The sequence below is a fragment of the Lacerta agilis genome, chromosome 11, assembly GCF_009819535.1.
Source record: "Lacerta agilis isolate rLacAgi1 chromosome 11, rLacAgi1.pri, whole genome shotgun sequence".
NCBI classification, from domain to species: Eukaryota; Metazoa; Chordata; class Lepidosauria; order Squamata; family Lacertidae; genus Lacerta; species Lacerta agilis.
Window position 1 is genome coordinate 35,879,847 of NC_046322.1, and position 11,154 is coordinate 35,891,000.

Below are 11,154 nucleotides of genomic sequence, written 5' to 3' on the forward strand. Positions count from 1 at the left end.
TACAAAGTGCTCCGTTATTCTCAGCCTGAAGAAGGACCAGCTAACTTTGAGAAGAGATTGACGGAGGCCAGGATGCAGATAAATGGAACCAAATTTCTACAAGGTGGAAAAGCCATGTGTCAATGTATGGACTCACCCATGTTGGAAGGAAATGAACAAAGCTAATGATATTCGTTGTATGAGAAGAAGTACAGCCTACAACAAAATGCTGCAGCATATTCAACTGCTAAGAACCCCAGACATTGCATTCCCTCTCCTGCTGGTTTTTCCATTCCTACTCTCCACAAATTAACTTGAATTCTGTGCCTCATGCAGCATGCTCAAACCTCCCTGGGATGTTTTCTGTGGCTCCCTTTAAGAGTCGCCGCCCCCCCCCCCCAATCTGCAAACTTTGCAGTTCTCCCAAGACCACTGATGCCTCCCCTATGTGCATGGATAGTGCTGTTTGGGCTAGGCAAGGTCCAGCTCTTGGAGAATGAAGATTGCTACCAGTGTATATATGCATATAAATTATATAATAAAACTCCTTCTTAGTACAAGCATTTTATTCCACTGCATCAGGTTCTGACTGTCCCCATGTTAACTAGCAGAGATGGTGCACACTAAAACACGCCAGAAGTTCCAGCCACATGCTCAGCAAAACCAGACAGTGACCAAAGCCTTCGACCATCATTACTCTACATTGAAAAGCACCATAAGGAACATAGTAGATGCAGGATAAAGCGAGAGGTAGGCAGCTGCGGTTTCATTTCCAGGAGATAGTGCCGTAGCATGAGGTAGTGCCGTCCTCTTGTCCATTGCTGCTCTGAAAATTAAAAAAGGGACACATTATGGACACTGGAAGGTTTCCATGAAATGACATTTGGCAGCTATAAAGATCTTGAGCAGTACTTTGGGAGAAAGCTTGGTTTCAAAAAATAAACCCATCGCCACTGAGACAATACTGGAAATGCGGTATAGTGGTACCTCGGTTTTCGAATGTCTCTGCTGTTGAACATTTCGGTTTTTGAACGCTGTAAACTCAGAAGTAAATGCTTCAGTTTTTGAACACGCCTCAGAAGTCGAACATGTGATGCAGCTTCCACTGAGTGCAAGATCCTGGGGCCTAGCTGTTGGCTATTTAGTTTTTTGTTTTCGAATGTTTCACTTGAATGGTCTTCTGGAACGCATTACGTTTGAAAACCGAGGTACCACTGTAGTTGAAAAAAGAACATTAAGTGACCAATAACTGCCCTGGACTGTGCAAACCTATCCAAACTCTGTTTTCTGCACTCTCTCTGTTGGTGCAAAGTGTACCAAGATGGTTGCACACCTTTGTAGGGCTCTCACTTCTTTGCACACTAGGAGCAGTTAGCAATTTTACTTCCTATTGCCTCCTGCAGTGAATGATGCCCCTGTGTTAAAAGCAGAGGCTTAAAGGTCACAATCACACCATACACTTAAAGCACATTGCTTCCAACAAAGTATCCTGGGAAATGTAGTTTGTTAAGTGTACTGGGGAACTGTATCTCTGTGAAAGGTAAACTACAAGGCCCAGGAATCTTTCGGGAAACCCGTTGCTTTTATTTTATGGCGTGGATGTAAGTGCAACTTGAACTGAGGCAATGACTACAGTTGGCAATAATTAGCACTTATTCTGCAGCACAGGGTTAGCATAAGCCACCTGTAGCTGATTTGTAGGGTAAAGTCACTGCTTTGTGGGAATGAGAAAGGTTAACAGGGTCTGCAGAACATATTGAAAAGCTCCTTTCTCCACCTGTTGCTTCCAGCGTTCCAAAGCCAGACTCCCAGACAGAAGGTCATAGAGGAGACATGCCCAACAGGTAGATCGTGATCTACCAGCAGATCACTGGATGTCTGTGGTACCAGTAGATCACTGGTAGATCACTGGCTCCCCCCCAAAGAAGCTCCACAACTTTGGCTCCCCTAAAAAAAGCTCAACTTTTCCCTGCACCCCTAAAAATGGGGCTTTCCTTCCTAACAATAAGCTCAACAACTTTGACCTGAACCCCCCCCCCCAAGGGGGTAGATCACTGCCAGTTTTTAACTCTGAGTAGATCACAGTCTCGTGGGAGTTGGCCACCCCTGTCACAGAGAATGCTTCCAAGGGCAACTGATCTGTGAAGCAGCTGTTCATTTCCAGAGATCAGGCATTTGCAAACCCCTGCATGTTTCCAACCCCATTATTTCAAGTGTCTAGGCGGCCTTCGGAAGAGCTGTTTGCCTGGCCTAGAAAAAGTATCCCCCCCCCCCGGGGCCTCTGGTATGCCTCTTTTCAACTAATACAATTCAGGAAATCGACCGCCCTACAATATCTAGCTGCAAGCAAGATGCTGGCAAGCCTCGTTTCTCTTCATCTGATGCAGCATGAGATGCCAACAAACGTTCTTGCCATTTTAAAGTTGCCTCCTCATTCCTGCAGCAAGATTCCTCTGTACATTTTGAAAATACTTTTGGAGCAAGCTTTTCTCAAAATAAACCTCTGTGCAGATCAGGAATCCTTTATGCTGCTTGTGGGAGCAGCCAGTCACATGTTTCTGCTTTGTGTGCAAGGAGTTGCACTGGCAGCTACTTGAGCTATGCTCGTCTTCCCCAACCTGGTGCCCTCCTGATTTTTGTTTGTTTGTGATTTTTCTTTACTACAACTCCAGCCAGCACGGCCAACAACAACATTAGTTTTATTGGAGTCAAACAACATGTTATGCAAAGCATGCAGCTACGAATTTTTATTACGGTAATATGAAGCATGAAGGAATTGTAATGAGTGCCACAATGCATAGGGAAACAGAGTTTAAACCTTCCTTCCACCACCAGGACCACAACCAGAGTCCCTTCCTGTCACAGCAGCTTGCTTTATTAAAAAGCACCCAGCTATGGCTAATGGTTATATGGGGGTGCAGCTGCAGCAAGGGAGGGAAGGTTTAAACCTCCTCTCCCTATGCGCTACCTGATACAATTCCACCCACCCCAGTGCTAGAATCTCAGATATATATAACCTAGGCACCAAATGGCTCCTTAAACCAGGGTTACAGTCGCCAAAACAGAATGTCTAGTTGCCATTTGGGCACCAGACGGCTCAGAAGGCTGTCTTTTTCAACACAATGTTTTGGTTCCTGAAATTTGTTCCGATGGTGCAGATAAAATACCATGGATAGAATTCTAAAGCGTATGTTGTTGTTACTGTGTGAAAACAGGCAAGATCAGAGGACCTCCAGACAGGCTCCTCCAGATCTTGGAGATGTCAGGCGTCATCCTGGTATCTTCGTTTGGTCACAAGTGGCCAATGGCTGGTGAATTTTGAACGCTGCCACAGACCACTTAGTATTAAGCAAAACAAAACACTAGATGTACTGCTCTTACGTATTGAATGTAACACATAGTTTGGCTCACAGGGTTGCATCTGCATTTCTTCCTTGTTCTCATGTCGGCTGGATAGCATATCCAAACACTTACCTTCACAAGGCTCCGATCTTCTGCAAAATGGATTTCAGTTCTCCACTCCTATATAGAGCTTCCAGGTCTGTAAAGCCACCTATACACTTTTCTCCAATAAAGACACGAGGGACCTAGAAGAAGTAGTTAAAGTTGTTAGTTAGGATTACTCAGCAAAGAAAAAAGGATTTTAGGAGCATAGTCTCCTAGGGAGGCAGGAGCTTAAAATAGAGCTATAAGAACGACAGCAAAAGATAAGAGGTAAGAGAGAGATGGCAGCTTGACTACTAAGTTAGAGGGGTAAGGGTAGTGCAGGGCTGGAGAACTGGATCTGGCTAGCAGACCTGTTCCTTATCTCCCCTACCTTTATGGGTGAAATTTGACATGTGGGTGTGGCCAGACACCTGTCAATCACCCCATGTCACAATGACATTTGGCGATGGGGTGCTTTGAAGTACCGACAATTGTTAGGACTTGATAAGTGATACACAGGGCTTACATAGAATCCTGTGTGGTGCTTTGAAGTGCCAGGTAGCTGATAGTCAGAGTTCAAGGTGCAGAACAAGGCTCTTTGCAAGTCTTGACTGGCTACAGAGTTCCTCATGGAGCTCCCAAACAGTTGATCCCAGAGACCTTGAAGTGCAAAGGTCTGAGAGGCTGACAGGCACTTACTTGAAGTTCAGCTTTTCCCCTGTGTTCATTATGGGGAACTCCGTAATGCAGTCGTTGCCAGCTGGTGCGTTCTGACTCTCAATCAGCTGACTCACAGTGACAACATGCCTCCCTTGCCAATGCGCAATCAGGAGTGCATTTTAAGGTTCCCAACTGGGCATTGGCAGCCACATCCCTACCTGGCCCTCACCTGACATCGTATGTTATGTCAGGTATGTGCAGCCAGAGGTGAAGCAACCTGCTCCAGTACCCAGAAGCTGCGCTCGTCCCAGGGCGTGTGGCGTGCATCTTGGGAGGGTACATTTCGTCACCCCTCCTTTGGAATGGTACCCGGTGTGCACCACCCCCCGCCCCCCCTCAGAATACCCCTGCGTGCAACAGGTTGGTGTGGTAAGGAGGGGAAAAAACACAGCCTCCCAGGACAAATTGGGACTCATGCCAGGCCTAATTAAGTATGTGGATCAGACCTTCCACGCTCCTGGGGTGAACAGGATTTCCAGGTACAAATCTGAAGACTCTTCCCCATCACTTAGGGTGCTAAAAGTTCCCAAGACAGTATACAGTGATGGCACCTCTTCCAATAATTTCTTCAATCTGCTTTTCTTCCATGCTGTGAACCATGGGATAGAATGGCAAGCAAATGGAACAGAACAGCAGGGCAAAAGTCCTGCAAAGTCACATATGTATCTTGCAGGCCATGAAGACACATTCTTGCTCTGTGTGGTGCTGTAAATTTAAGGGCAAGCAATACTAGAGGCAGCTCATCTCTTGAGGGTGCAGAAAAGAGTGTTGTAACAAGAGCCATTGCAGCTGAATGTCAGGTAACAGGAAAGTTGAACATGTCAAATTTCCATCAGGTGCAGGTGTGATTTACCCTCCCTAGAATTCTCCCATGCACTACGCCAAAGGTCACTGTGCCATAGGCTTTGGACTGCATCGCCCAGATTTGCATAACTTGCTTTTGCCAAGGAGGAAGTGCCTTCCTAGCACAAAGGATTCTCGTTGCAGCTTGCAGTAACTCCCAGAAGGCCCCTATCCAGAACATTTTAAGAAGACCAGTGACATTATAAACTAGTCAGCCAAGGTAACAGGACACTTTTGTGCCTGCTGCCATTCTTGGCCTGAAGCTTGTGTATCAGGAGGTTTTACGCAACATCTGTTCTCTGTTGCTCACCAGCACAGTACGAAGTGGATTTTAATCGGAGGTGCTATCAGTGCAATAATGTTAAGTTTAATTAGATATAGGTCCCCACAATACAACAGGCACAGTCCCTCCTTCCTTCTGAAGTTCTGTGGTGCAAATCCCATTGAGGTGAATGGGATGGGCAACCACCCAACCATGCTTCTATACGGGTTCTGTTCATTTCAGTGGGGCTTGCAAACAGGAAATTCCCTGGGGATTCGGCTTCTACTGGCTCTCCAAGAAGAAACCTCTGAAATCAGACGAAAGGTCCTTCAGGATTCTGCTGCCACAGTGGCCTACCTATGGGAAGTCCCATAGAGGTAATATATACCCCATCATGAGTGATAGCCACCAAAAGCTCCATCTATAAATTTATCTAATTCCCCTTTTAAAGCCATTCAAGTTGGTAGCCAATTCCAGTTATGCACTATGTGAAGTGGTGCTCCCATTTGTCTGTCCTGAATCTTTCAACATTCATCTTCACTGGATGAGCCCAGAGAGAAGGAGACAAACTTTTTTTTTCTAAGCTAACAGCCCCCCAAATGTTGCACTATAATTTGGATTCCTCTTTCTCTTTCCATTTCTACAACATCCTTTTTCTTTTTTACAGATGAGGCAACCAAGACTGTATACAGTATACCCAGCTGCCCCACAGATTTGTATAGAGTTATTATGACATGCAGTTAAGTGCAGCTGTTCCTTTCCTTTACGGAAAGCGGAAACAGAACTGCTGCCCATTAACTTTATGCATTATAGGCAGCCATTCAAGAGAAAAGGGCAGGGCCAGCAGAAATGTTGGCAACCCACCAACGGACTGTGCCAATTATCACCATGGTTGACACACCATGCGCCTCATTTACAACTGGGGTGGCTCCAAGAAACTGTTGGGACTCTAAATTCCCATCAGGTCTAGCCAGCCTAGCTGACGGTCAGGGATGATGGGAGATGGAATCCAGTAACAAAAGGAGAGCCACTGAGGTAGAAATTCTGAAAACCTGTGGTCAGAGAAGCCAGCTTCATATACACAAGGGTATGGACTGAACACAAAACTCACAGACTCTTCTTTGCCTTGCAATGCATGACTGAATAGATGTCTGACTAAGTGAGAATTCCAAAAAGGGAATTCCAAATGGGATTTTCCTCCCTTACCAAACACCCTGCCCTGTTAAGAAATCTGAATTCCCTAAAGCGCCCCTGCTCCAGGCATGTTGCTCATCTTGAAAAGTTTGAAGGAAGCAGCTGCATTACCTAAGTTTCACAAAGGGAAGAAGCGGCACAGGAAGGCAGACTTTCTGGCTTCTCTATTACAACATGAGAATGAGCTTGTTACGTCTTAACTTACATTATAGTTGCCACATGTTCTTTTGGAAATAGTAGTGGTCTATCAGGCTGCTAGTCCAGTCCACCCCTGGAGGGATTGGTTTTAAGTACAGTAGGCTACTTGACATACTGAAATATTTCAAATTCTGTGTACACTAGCTACAATATATTTCAAAAGATTCATACCTTACTAGTTATGTTTCAAAAGACTCATGTCTTACTAGGTACAACGTTTCAAAAAAACCCACTTCTTAATAGTTATGTTTCAAAAGACATACATGTTACATTGTGTCTTACAAAAATCTCTCTCTGTCACCTATGGAAGAATTCTGGGAACTGTTCCAGAAGATGCACATTGTTGCTGTGAGTGTCAAGAATGATTTATCTTACCCATCACATGTCATGAGACACTTGCTTTCATATATCATCATCATCATCCTCATCATTTATATACTGCTTGATTGTAAGAAAACTGAAAGCAATTTACATGTGCCTACATGTTTTTATTTTTTTTAAGGACTGCTTGGACTCTTAAATCCCACAATGGAAAAAAAGTAGAGCGGTATGGTGTGTTAGCTTGCTAACCCCATCATAGCCTAAATGAGCATGACTTGGGACCCATCTGCACTGCACATTTAAAGTGTTTTCAAACCCCTATCGAACAGTAATGTCTTCCCCCAAAGAACCCCGGAAACCATCGTTTTTTTAAGGCTGCTGAGAATTTTTGGGAGACACCTGGTCTCCTCATAGAGTTAACAGTTTCTGGAGATCCCGGGGAAGAGGGATCTGTTGTTAAATTACTGTAGGACAGGCACGTCCAACAGGTAGATCATGATCTACCGGTAGATCACTGAACGTCTGCGGTAGATCACTGGCTCCCCCCAAGAAGCTCAACAACTGTGGCTCTCCTAAAAATGCTCAGCGTTTTTGCCCTGCACCCCAAAAAGCGGGGCTTTCCTCCTCCCTAAAAATAGCTCAACAACACTGACATGAATCCCCCAAAAGGGGGTAGATCACTGCCAGTTTTTAACTCTGAGTAGATCACAGTCCCTTGGGAGTTGGCCACCCCTGCTGTAGGAGTTGCAGCTCTGAGGGGAACAGGGGTTTCCTAACAACTCTCAGCAAATCCCTATGTAGCTCACCCCCCACCCCAACTTCAGGTGAGCTACAAGCAAAAAAACAAAAAAAACAAACCCTCACAAGGACATATGAAGGGCTTCCCTGGAAGAAGTAAAGCTGGGTAGCAGAAGTGGCCCTTAAGTAACAAGGGGGGGCCACCTCTGCTACCCAACTTTGCTTCTATCCTATCCTCACCCCCAGATGCAGCTTGAGGCAGAGCACACGATTTCCCCCACCCCAATGTATTCACACAACAACCCTATCAGGTAGGTAACAAACACAAAAGACGCCCCATGGGTCATACCAAAAGTCTCTACAGTCCACTGTCCTGCTTCTCACAGAAAGCGGCTCAGGTGGGGATGGATGGGCGTTAACTCAAGATTCCCGCAACCCTCTCGTCATTACATCGCAGCAACACTGAGCGCAACGGTATCCAAAGACAGGCGCTCCTTTCCGCACAAAGTAGCCCCCAGGGATCCATTGAGAGCTCGGAAGCTTTTGCAAGGGATTTTGCTCAAGGCGGGGTCATTTCCTGAGCCATGTGTAAAGACCTCTAATGCTGCTGTCCACATGTTGGAGAGCTTTTTTCCCAAGTGATGGAGGACGGGCGGGGAGCCACTTCCTACGGTGGGGGGGGGGCGGGAATCTAAAGAAAAATGCACGGCTAGAAAGTAGAAAAAAGCATATTGCTTGCTTCTCCCTCGCGCGCAAGGATTAGGATTATTGAAAGGAAACTCACTGTTCTGGCCCCCGTTATCTCCAAAAGATAGTCCTGGATAGCAGACATGTCGCTTCGGGTGGTGAGATCCACATACTCCAAGTGCCCAGGCTTGAGATGAAGTCCTTCCAGGAGCTTCACAGCGTCGTGGCAGTAAGGACAGCCCGACTTCCCCGAATACAACCACCTTATCAGCTTTCAGCTTGCTGCTGACGAATTGTTGGGCCATTCTGGGACCTTTGCCGCCTCGCCACAAGCAGCCGCGTGCAACTGGAAGATTGTAGCAGCTCCCAGCGCGTTGTGTGCTCTTTATGAGTTTACAGCCGTCGCTCCTCCTTTAAGGGACAACACCTGTAGGAGGAGCCCTCTCCTTCTCTTATCTGCGGCTTTCTTTAAAAAAAAAAAAAATGTCAGAAAGGACTATGAACGGTTGCCCAGTGGAAGCGTTATGGTTCTGTATTCCCTACACAAGCTGTGTGGTAAATAATTTGCTGGCGCGCCCTAGTCTATTTTGGACTGAAGTCGCTTGCTTCATAGCATTTGCATGGCCTGTATTTGTTTTTGGATAGAAGAGTCTTCATTGCAGCAGTCAAACTTGCTTCTTGAGGTGCAACTCTACAGAACAGCTTGAGACCACCTTCCAAGTAAATATGCATAGTTTCTGTGGGATTGAAAGGCAGGATAGAAATCCCTCTAATGGAATCGGAAGGGACCCTGAGGATCATTTAGTCCAACCCCCTGCAATGCAGGGGGAATCGAACCTGCAACCTTGGCATTATCGGCACCGTTGTCTAACCAACCAAATAAAATGTTGGTCTGCGACAGAAAGTCATGCCTCTCTTCTTCCCTGGTGACATTGGCATTGTATTTACTGGGCTCTGCTGGGCTTGTTCATGTGACAAAATAGCCGCAGAGCTGGAAGCAACAGGTGCTTCAATACAATGCACTTTCAAAGCCTGAAATCCTAAACCTAGCGTGGCCAGGTGCAAAAGAAGACAGGGCTCTTGTGCAAATAATAAATAAATAAATCACCATACGTGTATTTATATACTTATCTTTGGCCCCAAGGTTCCTATAGTGAACATTTATTACAACAAATATACAGTAAAGTAAATGCCATAAACCAAGCTAAGCAGGAGCCTCATTGAACACAGCGGAGTTTACTTTGGAGCAAAACATATACGGGACTGCACTCCTCAGATCCTGGAAATGGGAGTGGGGGCACCCACCTTGGTCTCCAGATTTATGTATTTATCACATTTTCATGTGTTCCTTTTTCTCATCAGGTATAACTGGACGTACACAACCTCTTATACAACGCATGGAGGAACAGCAGAATAGATCAAAGTCTCACTGAGAGCTTGCAGCTTCAGATTTTCACCTGCCTAGGATTTCCCTCATCTGATTGAGCTGGTGCACACAACCGGTTTTGCCAGATTGCAAGACCTTCTTCCTGGTATATCCTCCCATGATCATATGCTTATTCTGAGAATACTTACAGATCAAAAAGGCGTAACTCCCTAACACATAGATTGGATTTTTTCCTCTCTAAAACCTGGAAGGAAGAAGTTTGGAGAAACAGAGGAAATAATTTATCTTAATATTATAATAAAAATGTATAAAATAGAGTTAACCTGCAACATATTTTAAATGAAAAGGATTTTATCCATTTTTAGTTTTCCTCAGAGTAGACCTACTGAAATTAAAAGACCTAAATTGATTGTCATTAATTTCAGTGGGTTTACTCTGAGTAAACAAAACACTGGAGACACCCAAAGACAATGACATTTCACAGTGCATTTCACACAGGTGACCTGAGGAACTCTCTGCCTCCAGAAGAGTAGCATGCTTGAGCTCAAAACTATTACGTAAATCTATCAACATGATTATAAGATTATCAGTTAGGTAAGCTGACTCCCTGATTGACTAAGACTCCTAGCATGTGACAACGCAGCTCTTGTGAGACTATTGTGAAACCCTTTTTAAAATGCCAGTGCCACGAAACTTGACATATTGCCAACATATAGCAACAGTGTCATCTCCACAGCCGTGCTAGGAAAGCCGTGTTGCATCTGTATGTTGCTGCTAAACAAGCCACAAAGTCAAGCGAATAACTCTGGACCATCATTGCCTGTCACACTTGCAGTCCCATGTTTGTCATGTACATAGCTTCTTTAGCTATGTTGACAGCAAGCAGAATACAGGACACAACATGCCAGATTGATATGGCGGGCATGTTTGCTTATGTGCAGAACGGTTATACTTACTGTACATGCCACTTCTCACTTTAACTACAAATCCTCCCCCCAAAATCCACATTTTCTGCATTCTTCCAAGCTTTAAGCAGGCATAGTAGCATATCCCTACATTCTCCCCTTGCTTCAAGTCTGGCACCAGTCTTTGGAGGCCTTGGCACAACGCTATCAACTGGGGCCATGTGGCTCCCTGAGCCAGTCAATGCTCTCAGTTTAACCTAACTCACTTGTCGTGAGGATAAATTGGGATCACAGAAGCCTAGAACTGTAGAGTTGGAAGGGACCGCGAGGGTCATCTAGTCCAACCCCTGCAATGCAGGAATCCTTTGCCCAATGTGGGGCTCGAACCCACAACCCTGAGGTTAGGAATCTCATGCTCTACCAACTGAACTACTTGCCCCCCTCCATCAGTTTGATCGAAATGAGATACAAGCATGTGTACTGACAAGGTGATA

General features: G+C 45.3%; 1 protein-coding gene across 1 annotated transcript; it reads right to left on the minus strand.

The window, feature by feature from the left end:
- Window positions 1–601: 601 nt before the first annotated feature.
- Window positions 602–8,688, minus strand: LOC117055228 (glutaredoxin-1-like). The gene is given in 4 exon segments (XM_033164664.1): window positions 602–805; window positions 3,454–3,566; window positions 8,466–8,618; window positions 8,620–8,688. Coding segments are annotated over 3 exon segments (318 nt in total). The 5' UTR covers window positions 8,674–8,688; the 3' UTR covers window positions 602–805; window positions 3,454–3,455.
- Window positions 8,689–11,154: the final 2,466 nt, after the last annotated feature.